Source organism: Cyclopterus lumpus, chromosome 25 (assembly GCF_009769545.1).
Source record: "Cyclopterus lumpus isolate fCycLum1 chromosome 25, fCycLum1.pri, whole genome shotgun sequence".
In the NCBI taxonomy this organism is placed as follows: Eukaryota; Metazoa; Chordata; class Actinopteri; order Perciformes; family Cyclopteridae; genus Cyclopterus; species Cyclopterus lumpus.
Genome location: NC_046990.1, coordinates 9,242,835 through 9,259,956, shown reverse-complemented (window position 1 = coordinate 9,259,956; position 17,122 = coordinate 9,242,835). Strand labels below are relative to the sequence as shown.

Here is a 17,122-nt window from a genome sequence, read left to right as displayed (position 1 = left end):
TGCAATAGAAATTGGAGAATGCAGTGAAATGCCATGGGGAAAGTATGAATCTGAAGGCATTTTCAGCAACTATTTTTTTTTCAAATATGACCAAATTGTCAGTGTTACAATATCTCGCTTTAAATGTCTCCAAAACTATATGAGGAACAGTTGTATCACGTTAGGATTTTAGCAAAAATGGGATTACCGTGCCGGGCTGCGCAGACGCAAATTTGTCAACATAAACACACAAAACTGAAACTGCTGCTTGACGATGACGTATTTTGCTCACGTCCACGAGCGTGCGCTCTGACTGGTATCCAACACCGCCCTCCTTATTGACCAATCGCAATCTGCGCGTGGAGGCTGGCTGGCATGGAGAGAATGAAACAAGAGGTCTCACTCTACTATTATTCCTGGTTATCACAGAGTGCGGACGTTCCTTCCATAGAAGTATCTATACAAAATGTGAATGTACTTTAATAGCCCATACAATTTTAGATACATATTTAAATTGAATGTGTATAGCCCATTATAAAAAACACAATTTATCATTTAGAGGGCTTTCCTATCCATGTTATATACGACATCCTCTGTTCTTGGACTAAACTTGGATGTCAGTTCATGATACATATAAGAGTAGTAATGGTAGTCGTAGCACTAATAAGAGAAACAAATTACAATAACAGCAGCTGTGGATTTAATAGAACAATAATTATAATAAAGGCAGCAATATGTTAAAATATATTGTTCATGATAATATTGTTGAATTATGCAACATTAATGTTTTTTTAATCCGGTGCTACAATAAAACGTGTGCATTTAATTGAGAGGACTGATATAAAACCAGAGTGTCAGATGTAAACAAAAGAAGATTGTGGCCGGATTATATAGTATATACTATATAGCGACGATGTCGCCGCTTTAATAGACGATCTTTGCTCTTTGCCCTTCCTGGTTAGTTATTACAACAACAGCGATGGCGGCCGCTGCACGATTCTTCGTCCGAGGGGCAAACTCGAAACTTTCCATCTCTGGTGTTGGCACCGGCACCCACAGCCCCTTTGCAGCCGCTCTGCTGAAGCTGTCGCCGAGCTCCAGCTCCGGCGTCCCCACAAAAACACAACGGAGACACGCGCACTTCTCCTTCCAGGCTGACCCCGCGCCGACACAGTATGGTGAGTGGCGGTTAGCCGGCTAACGTTAGCTGCCAACATCAGGAAACACTTGTGTAGCGCTAAAGGTGGATAAGCTGGCTGCACGTGAAAGGGCTGTGGATGTGGAAGGGGGTGTAATTGCGACATGTATGCAGCTGTCAAACCGGAACGGAGACGGAGAGTTTTATTTTTCACACTTGTTTCTTGAGATGGTTTGTTGTTGTTTTTAAGTGTGTTTGTATGAGGTATTTCAAGTGAGTTGAAGTACTTCAGTTGTACAGTCAGACAATGAACAATATATCAATTTTGGGAGCAGAAAGGACAAAAGACTAAGCTGTTTCCTATATAAAATGGGCTCTGGGCAAGATCCATTCCGAGTAGAAGAAATGCACATAGAACCAAAAGTGGTTGGAACCAATTTTCTCTCGACTTACTGATAAATCTATTACATCTCGAGCCAAATTATCGTTGTATTCAGTAAATCTGTGAGCAACCATTTTGCATCCCACTGTGTCTTCAGCTCAATTCAGATTGACTGAACAGAGACACTGCAATGAGGGTACTTACTTGTTCTCTTCTGGTGTATCACGGTATAGAAGTAATATTACCTCACCAAACAGTGTCTTGTGTTTCAAGATGTCTCCTCCGGTTCCTTTTTAGGTTTCAAGTGTCCTCGTCGCACATGTGTAAGTTGCACATTGAAAACATCCCTCTACTGTCGAAACCCTTCACACAGACCACTCTCTGCACAGTGAAGCTCTCACAGGCTCAAGTAACGATACGCTAAACTGACTAGCTTGTTTGTAATCATGGCACATGCTGCCCCGGTAATGCTGAGCGACCTATAGCTGATGTGAAATGCTGACATTGCTAAAAAAAAAAAAAACTATGTCACAAAGACGATTGTTGGCTTATTTTGTAGGAGAACAAGGCTCGTTTTGGCATACGCTGTTTGAAGTAACCGCATCACACCAGAGACTGGTTTCCATATGTACTCTCGTAGTCTGAGACAGTCTCCTCCCCCCCCCCCCCAACCACCCCTCACCCCCACAGCTCAGTCAACCAGGATCTTAAACAATTGCAACAATGGTTCCTGGGTCCAGTACATTACGGAGTATCATCTGTTCTTCTTCTATAACTGTGATCTATTTCCTGCAATAACTGGTTTGTGTTCGACGGTGTATTTTTTGTCAAACGCAAAAATAATGACTTGTTTCTGGTATTGATGCAGGTTTCTTTTGTTTGTTTCTTAAAACATTTTAGGCCCCACCGAGAAGATGAACATGTTCCAGTCGGTTACAAGTGCTTTGGACAACACTCTCGCCAGCGATCCAACAGCAGGTAGACATATTATCTCTGACGGGTTGACCCTTTGACCTCGTTCATCGTCATGCAGCTTTTGAGAAGAACTCTTTATCGCTTTCCGATCATTCTCCTTACCTTGTCAGACGAGCCATGCAAAATCCGCCATCAGCCTGGTCTGTCAGAGGCTCAACAGAGTGGAAAAGACTGGAAATTCCCGTTAACATCGGACAGCAAAACACTTTATTTCAGAAGAACTGTTACTCAACACGATGCTTGGCTCTTAGCCAAGCCTAAGTTTGTCTCTGATGTATTGTATAAATATACAATTATATATGAACATCTTAGTTGAAGGTTAATTTGTCTCTGTATATAATAAATTCAGTGAGAAGTGTAACCTTGTGTTTATTTGGATGCCTCCTTAGAGCGTCAGGCACTTGATAAGAGACCTTGTTTTTAGACTGCATCCCGATATTGGAAGAGATGGATGGATGGTTCTTCATATGCAGGTTTATGTATGTGGGATACACCGGGCCAACTTCCTCCGTTGCAATGCCTGACTGTGCAGCATCACCTTTTATGACATCGTATTCTTTCATCCCTCTCCGTGAAGGAAACTTCCCCATACGGGGAAAAAAAGTAGGATAAAGTTAAGATGAAAATACGAAAAGTTCTTTACGAAGGGTAGATTTGTAGCTTTATCAGTTCTCTTTTGTTAAAATTCATCCTAGTTTTCTTTTTCTTCCATATTGTGACTTTTATTTTTAAACTTTTGACTTATCTATTCTTTCATATTCTGTCCTTAAGTGCTGAAGAAGATAACTTGACATGATCTCACTGCCCTGTTGTGTTTCCCCCGCAGTCATCTTTGGGGAAGACGTTGCCTTCGGTGGAGTATTCCGATGCACAGTGGGTCTGAGAGACAAATACGGTAAGCTCTTCTTCCACTGCCTGCATTTAAACGAGCTTGCCGCTAGGTGGCAGCAGAGGACCGTGAAAAGATCTGCCTACTTCCTCTCTCGCAAGGTCGTTTTTACTGTTCACTGTTCACCTCGAGGACCAGAAGGATCCGTTTGCGCTCATTTGTCCTCTGGAGCCGGGGAGCCCAACCAGCGAGATACAGCAGAGCTGATAAAGTTTGAGTTTGCTTTTTTTCACTCTGGTGCTCAAATGTTGCTTGAGGCGTTGCTAAAGTAGTGCATCAGGCCCATCTAGTTTGCACGAACCAAGTGCTCCTGTTAATATGCCTCACGTGAATATGATTGGAGTCTTTTTTAAAGGGTGAATTAGCTCTGAATTGCGTACAGACATGAAGGTCGACACTGCGCTGCTCTTTCCAGCAGGCAGCAGTTGCGTTACCGGTCACAGGTGCCATTTATAGATTTTGACAATGGCTCCGTTCTGTTCAAGTGTCCCGAGGAAGCGGTGACATTGAGACAGAGCGCGCGGTGCCAGGAACCTGACGACCAAAGCAGCTAAATGGAATGCAGCAGCCGCTCATTTCATTGTACACCTGTGCTTTTAGTACCCCCCCCCCCCCCCCCTATTGCCGCTTGCTTCGAAGTTGCTCCCGCGGTTGATTTAAATCAGTAGTTTAAGTGTCTTCCTGTCTGTGAGGATTTTCCCTTCAAAGGAAACCAGCAGTTCCTGTTTGATTCTGAGTAGGGATGCAGCGACACCATTTCTTCACACCCAAGTACAAGAACTAAAATGTAAGTACTTGCCCAATATAAGTATTTAATATTGATTTTTGTCAAAACTCAAAGGAGCGGCTTGTCACCTAAAGGTGAGTACTATGGTCCCCCAAAGGTAAACCCGCCTTAAGTGCGCCTAAGCTGGACTTTGGCCTTTGACCCCCTTCCCTTCAATCGTCTGCTGGCCGACAAGCAAGACACGGGAACTTAGCTTGGGTCTCTTGGGTAACATTTACTCACCAACAGTACAGTAACGGTACAACTGCACACACGCACACTACACTGCTACATCCACAGCTGTAACGTGACTTCATACGAGTGGACACTCCCCAACGTTACGCATCAGGAGACTCGCGGCTCGACAACCTCACAGCTAAACTCATTGATGTGCTGGAAACCGACTGGGGACATATAATGTATACAACCCGTTTGTGCATCGGGTTATCCTTAAAGCTCAAGTCACGAGAAGTTCGGGTCACGTCGCTGTGGCGGTATCAGGTGCGGTTGCATTGGATGTAGTTTTACAACCACGAGCACGGTATCGGTAAGTTGACAGTCAGACAATGACAAATAAATCTCTTTTGGGGGCAGAAAGGACAAAAGACTAAGCTGTTTCCTCTATAAAATGGGCTCTGGGCAAGATCCATGCCGAGTAGAAGAAATGTATATAGATCCAAAAGTAGTTGGAATTTTTTTTCCTCTCTATTTACTTGAACATCGATTACATTTTGACATGATTTTTGCATTCAGTAAATCTGGAAGCAACCATTTTGCACTCCCTTTCTCGTGCGTGTGTGTGTGTGTGTCAGAGAGAGAGAGAGAGTGTGTGTGAGAGTGAGAGCCAGCCACCCCACAGTAGCTGGCTTCGCCTTTTTTGTTTTCATTGACGTCAGAAGTGTTGACCTTTTTGGATAGGGATCATTATTTTCCATCTCATCCTTGTGTAACAATGGGGCGTGCAAATCTGTTTCTATCCCCCTCGCTCCTAAAAGGGATGGCATGCACACCTTTTTGCCACTCGCATCCATTATACATGGCAGAGGTTAATGCAGGGCGGGCGCTATATGGCTTTTGACGAGGCGGATGCATCCACCTGGTGATCCGGCCCTCCCCGACTCCTGACTTCCTCCGACGAGCTCTCCTTCGTGCCCGTGCGTGTCGACTCTTTTCACCAAAAGCAACATAGGATTTTAAATTCAATTTGTTTTTCTCTGTGTGTGTGTGTGCATCACAGGCCTGGTTAGCTGCAGCCTAGGAGGAGTCGTCATTTGTCACTTCATTTATTTTTAGGGCTGCATGGCATTTTTAAGAGGTTTATTTGTATTTATTTTTGCAATGTCATGAAGAGTGTGGTGTGGGCCTTGTTCTGTTTTAAGAAAACAACCCGCTTTTCCTCTGACACCCTCTCCAGTTGTGGTCAGTGTTTGCAATTAAATACTGTAATACAATGTGCTGTTTGGTGATCCCACATCTTAGACCTTTAAACCTCTGTGTGATCTTCTCCTCTCTCACCCAGTAGCCACGATCCACTTCCACTGCTAGTATTTCATTGACTTAAAAAGTGTTCTCCTCCTTTCCACCGCTGTCTCCCCCCCAGGTAAGGACAGAGTCTTCAACACTCCCCTTTGTGAGCAGGGCATTGTGGGATTTGGTATCGGTGCAGCTGTCGCCGGTGCCACAGCCATTGCCGAGATCCAGTTCGCCGACTACATCTACCCTGCTTTTGACCAGGTGAGTCGGGCGGCAGCTAACGATCAATCGTGGTCCATTAAAAAGCCTGTGGAAAAAGAAAAGTTGTTGTTATAGTTTTCAAATGTCAGCAATCTAAACAAATCTTCCCATTCACACATTCTTTCACATTTTGGAAGCCCAAACCACAAATGTTTTTCCTTTTTTTTTGAATGAATGAACCAAGTATTCAATGATAAAATCAATCGTTGCAGCTCTCAGGTTGGTGACCTGCTAATACAGTGCAACACAAGAACTATTGATGTCGTACAGACAAGAAGTCTGAAATGTAGCTCATACGCATCTTATGCTTGTTCTAATGTTGATGTGGTCCTGGAACACCAGCGCATGTATTTTTGTTATAGGGACGGGTAATTCTGGTGGAAAGTACGCTGACGTAACTCCCAAAGCCTGCCTTGTGTATCAAAATCCTTCTCGGAGTCATAACTTGGACTTGGAACTTGGAAAACCTGGAGGCACAGACATCATCCACTTACTGGTGGATCGGAACACTTTGACACATCCGTGGCTCGAGGAAGAAATTCAACATAAAGGAAGGTCACGTGGGAAGGTCACTCGAGGAAGAAATTCAACATAAAGGAAGGTCACGTGGGAAGGTCACTCGAGGAAGAAATTCAACATAAAGGAGCCCCTATAAACCTCAGATTATACCTCCAAACTCGCCACATTTAAACCTCCTCTGACGTATGAAAACAAAAAAAGAGCATCTACATCCTGTTTGCATCTCCCAAAGCATGATGACGAATAAATCTAAAACCGAATATTAATCACTAATGGAAGTAGGAGAGATGTAAAAACACGAGTTGATGTCAGTGATGAGGCTAAGAATAGCCCATCTACATGGCTTTAGATCTAGTTCTCTCACACGCTAGATGATGGCATATCTGAGTGACCTAACCGCTCCTCTAAAGTAACAGCGTATGGCTGGCCAAGACTTGGGCGACGGCGCCGTAAATCAGAGTACAAGCAGCTTTTTAAAGGCTAAAAATGTCAACAGAAAAATACTGTGGCAGATGTCTCTAACCAGAAGGTTTAATTCATGTGTGAGCTATAGTTTGAAGTCACGGCGCAACGTGTCTGTGTGTGTGTGTGTGTGTGTGTGTGTGTGTGTGTGTGTGTGTGTGTGTGTGTGTGTGTGTGTGAGATAAAAAAAAACACATTGCCAATCTGGCCGCCACTTATGTTCTTGATTGTATTCGTTCTTCTGACTCGTCTTCCGTCTCATTTCTATATCGGGTGTTTTTAATAAACAGACCTCTAGATGTCCATCGCTCCATGTTCTAAAATGTGACTGACAGTAGGCGCCCATTCCCCTGTCATTCCTGAGGAAGATGGACGCGGCGTTAACAGGCCGAGCAGGACACTGGGCAGCGCACACATGCCGACGCGTATCCTTGCCCCGCCACGAGATGAATGCGAGCGCGTGCACATGTCAAGGCCACGCAACAGAACGTGTGATAATGGTGCCAGTTTCTGAGAGAATCCTGACCGTAGATCACATCTGGTGCCGGGGCTCTCTCTCTCTCTCTCTCTCTCTCTCTCTCTCTCTCTCTCCTTCGGCGCTCTCCCTTAAAAACTGACCTCAGAGACATAAAAGCTGACTTAACAGCCTGAGTTTCAGAGTGGAACACTCGGGACACCTTTTTTTTGGAGGATCCCCAATATCAGAAACTGTAGAAGCAGGTTAAAAAAAACGGGCACTTGAGGTTATTTTGCTTGCTAAAAATAAAATACGGTTTGTAAAAGCTCCAAGGGGACCAGCAGAGAGAGAGAGAGGGAGTGGCTCGGCACATGAAGTATCCACAGGTGTGGTCTTTTATTCGCAAGAACAAAAGAGAGCGCTCTATCTTCAAAGGGGGCTTTTCGATAAATGGATTTGAAAGGGCCTCCCATAATGTGTCCAACCCAGGTCTCCTCGTAACTCATAACGTGCGGTCGTGTTAACCCGAATTGCATTGGTCTCCTATTCCAGATCGTCAACGAAGCAGCCAAGTACCGCTACCGGTCTGGCAACTTGTTCGACTGCGGCAGCCTCACCATCCGAGCGCCGTGGGGGTGTGTCGGCCACGGGTCACTCTACCACTCCCAGAGCCCCGAGGCCTTCTTCGCCCACTGCCCTGGCATCAAGGTCAGCGCCATGTGGTTTCACCACAGATTCTCCTCTTGTATTTGTGTCCTTTTTGTATTAGAGTTTTTTTTGTTGTTCCTATATGTGCAAACATCTTGCCCCAAAACATAGGAATGAAGGTATTCTGGGCAATTACATTTGTGAAGCAATGTAACCAATTTTCATTCATCAAGTCCCGCTGAAGCAACCGCAATACTGAAAGTCACTCGACAGCGTAAACACAGAATGAGGCGTAACGAGAGCAATCGATACCAACGATATTGTCCGTCGGTGTCCCAACAAGTGAGTAATGTCTTTAAGCTGAAACGACACGTTCCTGGTTTCTCACATTTCCCCCGGATCACGTCACAGATTGCCGACTCACAAAGAGGAAAAGCTGCTGAACGTTCGGAAAAGGCAGCTCACGGGCTATTTTTAAGTGATATTAACGATTCTATTCACTCGCAGCTGAAGCTGACCCCTTGTGAATTTGAGGAATGGCATTTTGTTACAAGGCCATTTAGTTAATTCCACAGCAAAATCATCATCATCATCCACAAAACAACAAAAAGAAGAAAAAGCTTCACACGTCTGTTTTCAAGAAGGGACTCGAGAGTAAAACCAGAGCAACTTCAAGCATACTCGATTAAATTTGGTGACGGTACTGTGGCTCTTCTCTACCCCACAGATGCTTATTTAAAAAAAAAAAGAAAATAAATAATTCTTAGGCTTTTGCCGAGCCATCTTGAACCGTAGAAGTGTTTCTTGTTCGTACTGTCCACTCAATCGTTCCCTCAAAACTCCTCCACACTCAAATGTGTGTGAGTGTGTGTGTGTGTGTGTGAGTGACAATACCGTGAAAAGAATATTTTGGAAACTGCCACGTCAATAATCTGATCATTCGTTTCAGTTGACCAATAGAAGCGCAGCTGTTTTTCTGCTCCATCGTAACCACGTCGAAGATCTTAAAAAACTAAATAGTGCGATTTGTTGCTTCCCCATTCAGTATGGAGCTACGGGGACTCGAATGAGACAAACCATGTTTAGAAACGGATCCCCCGGGGACAGCGTGCGCATACATATAATCATCATCAAAGTATCTCACACACACCACAGACCGGGAGTGACCGTACGGTTTACAGCTACAGTTCATCCTCTGTGAGTAACCAGCGCTGCGAAGCAATAAACATGTCGTCTGGCAGCAAATGTCAGGCTGATAAATGTTAATATTTGTGCAAACAACCGTCTCTCCACTCGCTCCATCCAAGAGTCAGTCCCACCGCACAGTCTGATGGCCCGGGTTGGCCTGATTCTGACCTAAATACCAGGAAGGCATTTGATATCTGGCACAGTTCCATTGCCAGAGAGACACATGCTTTTTTATGTGAAGAGTTTAGTCCCAGTCCACTCCGTACTGTCTGGGTCTAACTGGGTCCAGTTAGTACCGGCATCAAGCGGGCCAGCATGCCTCTCTCTTCATCTGGAGCCATTCTACATGACGCACAACGAAACGAGATGTGAACCAGTAAAAACATTATAAACATCCAAGCGGGTTAACTTTGATAGCTAGTCGTGAAAGTGAGATATGGTTGCCGGGTCTCGTAAAGCCTGCCGTGTGTCCCCTCAGGTCGTAATACCTCGTAGTCCAGTGCAGGCAAAGGGGCTGCTCCTCGCCTGCATCGCTGACCAGAACCCCTGCATATTCTTTGAGCCCAAGATCCTGTACAGAGCAGCAGGTAAGCATGCGAATATGAATCATAAGTCAACTTGAACTGAGCTCGGGCCATTCTTCGTCAAACAACATTGCTGCGGTTTTGCAGAAAGATCTGTAAAACTGAGTTTCTCCACAAAGAATCCCATTAAAAAGCAGCACTTTTAAATTGTGTGTTTACGGAATATGTGCTCATAGCTTTCAGCATGAAAAGCTTAAGTAACCGACCAAGGAGAATTGTCATCGACTGGGACCAAAACGTCGAGGAGGGCAGCCTAAACCGAGCCCCTTTTCTGTTGTTGTTGTTGTTGTTGTTGTTGTTGTTGTTGTTGTGTGACCCTTGATCTGTTTGCCTGTACACCTTGTTGACGTGTTCTCACATGTAGCGGTGTGGGGGCAAGGAAACAATCAATACGCCTGACTGCAAACAATGTGAGTTCCATCAGCAGGCGACCTAGGGCTTTGAAGTGTTGACCGTGCCCAGGGAGGGCTGCCTTTTTGGGAACGGGTGTCCAGTAAAGGTGCAATAAACTTGTAACGGTAGTCCTCAGTTGTCCATTCCCTCAAAGGTCAGCACTGTTAAGACGGCGCGCACCAGTGTTTAGCCGGAGAATGAAATTAATTACGTTGCACCTGCGAGCAAATACTCATTGCAGTGAGTTCGTTGCAATTCAATTATTTAGCTGCAAAATGTTCTGCAATTTTAAATTCCCGTGTGACCAGGCCTTTAGATCTATAGAGTAAGCTATACATCGTTATAGATGGTGTCGTGCCTTTTTTCTCCTTCTTTTTTCTACTGTTACGAAACACAAAGTGTGGCAAATGGAACATGTAAGACGGCACAAAGGCAGATATTATTGATGTCTTCAATACCTCACAGCTGTGGCGCATTAATAGGCTTTTGAATAATCTGTCAAAGCCGCGTATGATTCAGGGACTGTGAGAGAACGAGCTGGACATTTGATAGGTCCATTTGTGAAAATGCACAGCGCTGTCAGTGCATGGTATATGATAATATGATCCCTTAGAAAGATGCCTTGGACTGATGTGGTTCGACGGGGCAGCCAAGAACAGGCGTGAGTTCTTGGCGGAGTTTTTGTTCGTATTGGCGCTGAGTTGATGTCGATTTACTAGCCTCTCAGGAAGTGATGATATGGCAACATGCTGTATGTAAGAGAGGTTAGTGCTGGTAGCGTCTCAGGAGTTACTTAGATTTTCTTAATGAGCAGAGCGAGCCAGGTCCACACACCTCTAATGAGCTCTTCCTGGATTATGAAGTCATGCTTGTAATTACAGCGACCTCGCATTTTCTCGTCCAGAAGAGGATAGAAACCACACATTTGTCTCATCAAGGCCACACTGTTCTGCGGGGCCCGAGGTTCTACGTATTAAACCGTAACCGAGTTTTTTTTTTCATAATTAAATTTCAACATTCTGCAAAATGCTATTATTCCACTCCATCTCGTCTGGAAGCTGAAATCAGGAGTTGCGTAAGATTCACTCAAGTCCGCATGGGCAATTTTTCTTTCCTTTTTTTTTTTTTTTACGGTTCCTGAATTCATTCAAGGTTTCCAGAAAGGTCTCGAACCTATCGTCTCCCCGGGGGAGAAATTACTCTGCTGAATTGTAAATTTGACTTCATGCGCTGCCATGTAAAAATCCACTCGCACTTTAAGATCCCATGCTCGACCCATAATGATGAATGAGATCCAAAGATAGTTGAAACTATGCTTTTTAGTGATGATTTGTTGTCTTGGCGCTATGAATAGCGCTAATAAGCAGCATGTTTAGAAGTTTTTGTATTGTAATGATTTCCATGACCAGGCTTTAGCTTTCCAAGACATTGTTCACTATTATTGAAACCATATACTTCCATTGCACTTTGTCTTGGGATCAAAGAGAGGCTGGCTGCAAGGCCTCCACTTTTTGGGCCGAGGCCCCGTTTATGTGGCCACTTTTCTGATTGATATCCCATCCCACCAATGTTTTGTTGTCTGCATTAATCAGGATTTAGGAGCTCGCAGCTGGCAGAAGATAACACTAGGTTTATGTCATGCATCAGATTGTGCTGGTAAAAGCACACTGTCTCTGGTGGCTGATGAGGTTCTGGAAAAAGCACGAAAAAGCATTTGTAATAGGCCAAATCTAGTGATCTAAAGTAGGAACTGTGTTCTTTGGCAGACTGTCACTTCACCAGTGTGTTATCCAGTCTATTATTTAGGATTCGGTCAGTTCTGAATATTTGACATGAAACCCACAGGGTGCACAGTGTTCAGCGTCGACCTCAGTTTGTTTTGCGTGTGAGCTTGCATGTGATTTTGTTTTCACGTAAAAGCACTGATGGAATACTAATCTGTCATTGAATGTGTGTCTGTGTGTTCCCTCCAGTGGAGCAGGTTCCCGTGGAGCCCTACACCCTCCCTCTCTCACAGGCCGAGGTCCTACAGGAAGGAAGTGACGTCACTGTGGTTGCCTGGGGGACACAGGTAGGCGTTATTACATTGTCATCTATCGTTGGATCATTTTCCATGGCCACAGGAAATAAAGGAGCCTAGTTTCCTCTCCACTAAATGCCGTTTAAAGCTACAGAGGCAAGCAGTGGATTAACTTTAAGTCCACCGCAAGCCCCCTCTGTCCAAGCGAGGGGTCTCAGCCGGTGGTCCGCGGCTGTATCTGCCCAGACATCTCCACATCATCAAGGCTGCTCTTGTCTCCCTTTGTGTGTTGGCGCCGCATGCCCTGCCGCACACTCTCCATTGTTGCCCGTCTTTTCATCCGAGAGATTTTATTTTCTGCAGCGCCGTATCAAGCTGCCCGCAGCACAGCGGGTGTCATCCCCGACTTTCATTGAACCTGGCCACTTTAACAGGCTTATCCAGGCCGCAATGTACCCGGGAACACGGGAAGGGGTTCCGAGGTGCATTGAAGGAAAGGTTCTCCCATCAAAGCCCGTATTATTGTTGAAGGGTGCACAGAAAAGAACGGTGGATCCAGTGAAGTAGTGGAAAGCACGGCTCTCCTTTTCTGAAATGCCTCATTACTCCTCGTAGATGAGAGTAAAGAAAACAACGTTCACAGATTGGTGTGAATGGATGAGTGTGCAGTCCGCACACTCATCCATGGTCCCCCAAACAGCCTCAACAGTCGCTCCGTCAACCTCAGAAAGATCCTCTTCAGCAGCTGGAAATAATGTAATGGCAGCACCATTCCCCGATAAATCAATGTAGTTATTTAGTTTGTGTTAGCTTGATGATGATTCAGATTTATATCGGTGATGTGTGGTTTTTTAGAAGCTACAATAATGCCTGCCAGTAAATATGGACTTCATGAACTCCAGTACTTTATTACACAAACTATATAATACTGTGAATAACTTGCACGGCAAGTTTAGCTTTCAGTTTATTAGGCTCTAATCTGCAACAGGCTATGCGTTCCCCAGCAGCAAGTACAATAAAAAATAATAATGCTTTATGGTTATTATTGTTGTCCTCCCTGCGTACCAGTAGAGCATTTAAAAAGTAGCTAATGTTGCGTTGCGACGTACCAATTTGAGCAGTAAGTTTTGATATCTTCTTTTTGACAGTCAAAGTTATTATTGCTCTTTTCATTCATTCTTTATGTATCTGTTTACGTGTAATGCGCAGTACCAATACTTTACTGTGGACATTTGGAGTAATTTTGCAGCAATTCTGCATGTCAACTACATAATTGCATGTTTGTGTTTTGGGCATTTTGAATAAGAACTAGAGTGCTTGGATTCTAATAAATATCGCAGCTCTGCAGCATCTGGAGGGAATCAATCACACTGGATAGTTTAGTGCCCATTAGAATCGAAACGCATATAATGCACAATAAATGTTGCATGAGATCCTTGCGAAATTGTCAACTGCATTAGCTCATTGAATTTAGCAGTATTCTTTTCTTCCATTTAGATCCATGTGATGAGGGAGGTGGCCGATATGGCTCAAGAGAAACTGGGAGTGTCTTGCGAGCTCATCGATCTACAGACCATCCTGCCCTGGGATGTTGAAACAATTTGTAAGGTAAGAAAAACACGCAAACCACAAACACATCCAGGCAAATCCTCAGACTCTTTCGCCTTTCCTTTTCGAGGCAATTCTTACTGTCGCCTGTTAAACAAACGATGACACAAACGTGTTTTTTTTTTTTTATTGGTATGCCTCCGTGTGCATCTTTGGTCGCATGCTGTGTAGCCATGTTGAGCCATTAGACCACCATAGATCAAGTAAATGCTGATTTGGCTTAATTAATGTTGCCATTGAGCAGCTGTTGTTCATTTGAATCCTCCTCCTCCGACTGTCGATGTGTTTTATTGTGGTGCAGAGGCAGGACTCTGTGGTTCTCTTTGGTGCTTGAAACGGGATTCTTTCCACTGCTGGCAAGACTTGACACCTAGCTTATGTCGCCTCAGATTGATGCTCGCTATGGCGCTCACCAAAACAAAATATTTAATTTTAATTAAAGAGGCTTTCCAGTGGTTAGTCTGTCTTTTTATTTATTTTTGATGGGGTGGAAAGGAGCACAAAGCAGGGACCGTTTGGGAAATAGCGGCGTCTTTCCTGGTCACCATTGGCGAGTGTCAGTAGACTAAAACAGCAGGGGGAAGTCTGGTGTTTTGAAAAGTTCTTTGTATATGAACTTCGAGGAGCTTCACAGTCGCATATACATCCTCTCCACTCTCAGGACGCCGCTTTCTTTCTTTTCTTTTTTTATTTTTTCAATGGCCCGCGAATGTGTCAGTCTGTCAAGTCATACATTTTTAATATGGCAAATTTATCGTCCAATTTTCATGCTCCTCTGGTGAAACCTACAGTGTTTGTCTGCCAGCACCGCGGTGCTCCGGCTGCCAAGCACATCTTCTAACCAGCATTTAAAGCACAGGATCAAATTGCGGTAGGAGAGCAGTAATTTAAGAGGGAGTCGATTGGAACGGACGGCACAGACCGTAGCGTCGCGCTGCCGCCGGAGGACGCGCCACTCCAAGTGAGCAGCAGTCAGTTACACATTGTTTTGCTCCAAGAGGGGACTTCTCAAGTGACTGCAGTGATTTTTATTTTTCTTTTTTTTTTCTTTCTCCGTTGTAGTTCCCCATTAAAACCACTGCCATGAAATTGAATAGAGTGTTTATGTGCTGCTCAGTGAGCCTAATGCCAGGCCTGCCACCTCGGGCTTGTCGACAACATCTCTCCCCGTCATCTCCTCCAACCAAATGCCCTGTCCATGTCAAACCAGTTTCTCCACAACCCTGCTGCACACACGCATACATGCATGCACTCACATCCTGTGCATTCTTTCACGTTTGGCAGTTAAGTCACTGTTGCATTACACTGATATCCCAACAGTGTGTCCTCCCCATGCATTTAAAAGGTGCTGAAAGCAAAGTGCTGAGATAACCGCTGGTGTCCAAAGGCAGACAGGTTCATTTGCAACGCTTGGCGCGAACTTTGCGCCTTAAATATGAATCTACGTGGGTTACTGGTTACAGACGGGTTTGTTTTTGTCCTTTTTGGGTTTCATATTTAGCCTATTTAGAGTACGATGGAACAATTTGGTCCTGAAACAAATATTCCATTGAACAATGAACATATAAAGAATGTTTTTTTTATCATGATTTTATGACAATTTAAAGACTAATCAATGAATCTGTCAATGAGGGGGGGGGGAATAGTTGGCAGATAAACCAATTGTTAGTTGCAGTCCTAGAATGAGTGCAATCTGCTTTATTCATACAGTTTTAATATACCCCTGGATAATCTACTTGAATGGCCTAACTGATGCACGTGTTTCTGTTTACACTACACGGTGTGCCTGTAGAGACAGACGTGTTCCCTTTGTCTCATTACTGGAGCGTGCGTGCGTTAGGGTCTCGGCCGTGTAGTAGCTCAATATGGGCCATGCCTTTTCTCATCACCGATGATAGCGGACCATAATATATCAGAGTATTGCCAGGAGACATTCATTCTCTGCATGTCATAGCAAGCGTAGTCCTGAAGCGTGGTGTATAAACCTTAGTACAGCTGACATGCCTTTTGGCTGAGTAAACAAGGAGCTTTTGGAGCCTTTTGTAAAGGCTACGATCTTCTGATGAATGTGTTTCTATTCTGAGCGGTAGAAAGGGAGTAGCCAAGCCACTGTGTCAACTTCTTAATTCCAAAAATTGGACACCTGGTGTCGAGCCTTTTTTTTTTCTTTTTCTCTCTTTTCTTCATCCCGCTTATTAACCGTCCGTCGGCTGCGGTGAGTGTGCAGACGGGGAGATGGGCCACACACGCACACATCCGGCCGAAATTCCATGCGAGTCACATTTACCGTGCACATCTTTCAGTCCGGGGATGTGTGTGCATGTGTTCTGTGATCAGCTTTTTCAAGCCCAGTTTGTGTGTAACATAAATGAAGAACGGTGGGTCTTTTCAGCATGAGAGATCGTAAAGGCAGCGCTCTGGAGGAGCATGCCATCTCTCTGTTTCCTGAAGAATCCCTTCTGGCAGCCTCCGGCTATACTTGGATCTAAATATATTCAACCCTCCCATTGAAGGGAATCATGGGCAGAAATTGCTGTAAACCTAGAAAAAAATAAAAATGTGAGCGCTTTTTTAATGCCGTCTAGAGCTGAGGTAAATGTTCTTTATGGGATGAACAAAATGGCTGGTTTACTTCTGCCAGACCAATGGCTCAGATGATACGCTGCAGAAAGTGTTTGGACTGAGTGCCCGTGGAGCCGTGTGAAGATGCTCACAGGCGCACACGGCCGCATGAGAGCTTCTTGAATCCTCACTGAGTGGTCTGCGTCACTCCCTGTTGGTCAATGATCTGTTGATCAGATGGCCAGCTAGTCAACATTTCCGTCCGTCCGTACCGTATGTACCCACATTTGTAAGAGTCGGCGGTACGAAAACATCTCTGTCTGATTATTGGTTTAGCCCGTCGTTGCTGATTCAGCCCTTATTCTCAGGTTTTTTTTTTCTCCAGATTCCAGATACGGCCAGTGAAATTTCAGAGTGGCTCACCAGGGCCGGTCTCTAATACCGTCATCGGGTTCTTTGGCCCTGGAGACAGCACTTCCCACCGCACCACACACAGGTTCCACTGGGCAGCAGCGTGTGGGCCTTGAAAAAAACAAAAAAAGCTTCTCCTTTTCCCGTCAGTGGTTCTCCACCTACAGTAACCTCTCGACTGTGTGACTGCTGTCCACCATCAAGCACATCTGCCCTTTTAAAGCCCTTTTTTAAAACGGTGCCTGTCAAAGACAAACCCGCTAGCATCAGTTGGCTGATGTGGCCAAGATGAAATTGCAATGCTTGGGAAAGCATCGCGGAAGGGATCCAGTGTGTGTGTGTGTGTGTGTGTGTGTGTGTGTGTGTGTGTGTGTGTGTGTGTGTGTGTGTGTGTGTGTGTGTGTGTG

At 44.7% G+C, this 17,122-nt stretch overlaps 1 protein-coding gene across 2 annotated transcripts in view; it reads left to right on the top strand.

Annotated features, from left to right (window-relative positions):
- The first annotated feature begins 932 nt into the window (after window positions 1-932).
- bckdhb (branched chain keto acid dehydrogenase E1 subunit beta) overlaps window positions 933-17,122 on the top strand; it is a 37,509-nt gene continuing 21,319 nt past the window's right edge. The window contains exons 1-8 of one of the 2 annotated variants that reach the window (XM_034528688.1): window positions 933-1,157; window positions 2,400-2,477; window positions 3,301-3,369; window positions 5,730-5,863; window positions 7,854-8,009; window positions 9,616-9,724; window positions 12,088-12,185; window positions 13,632-13,742. In XM_034528688.1, the coding sequence (XP_034384579.1) occupies window positions 959-1,157; window positions 2,400-2,477; window positions 3,301-3,369; window positions 5,730-5,863; window positions 7,854-8,009; window positions 9,616-9,724; window positions 12,088-12,185; window positions 13,632-13,742 (954 nt within the window). In that variant the 5' untranslated portion in view covers window positions 933-958. Of the gene's footprint in view, window positions 1,158-2,399; window positions 2,478-3,300; window positions 4,151-5,729; window positions 5,864-7,853; window positions 8,010-9,615; window positions 9,725-12,087; window positions 12,186-13,631; window positions 13,743-17,122 lie in introns of both variants that reach the window. The other variant, XR_004609083.1, reaches the window with a different exon arrangement.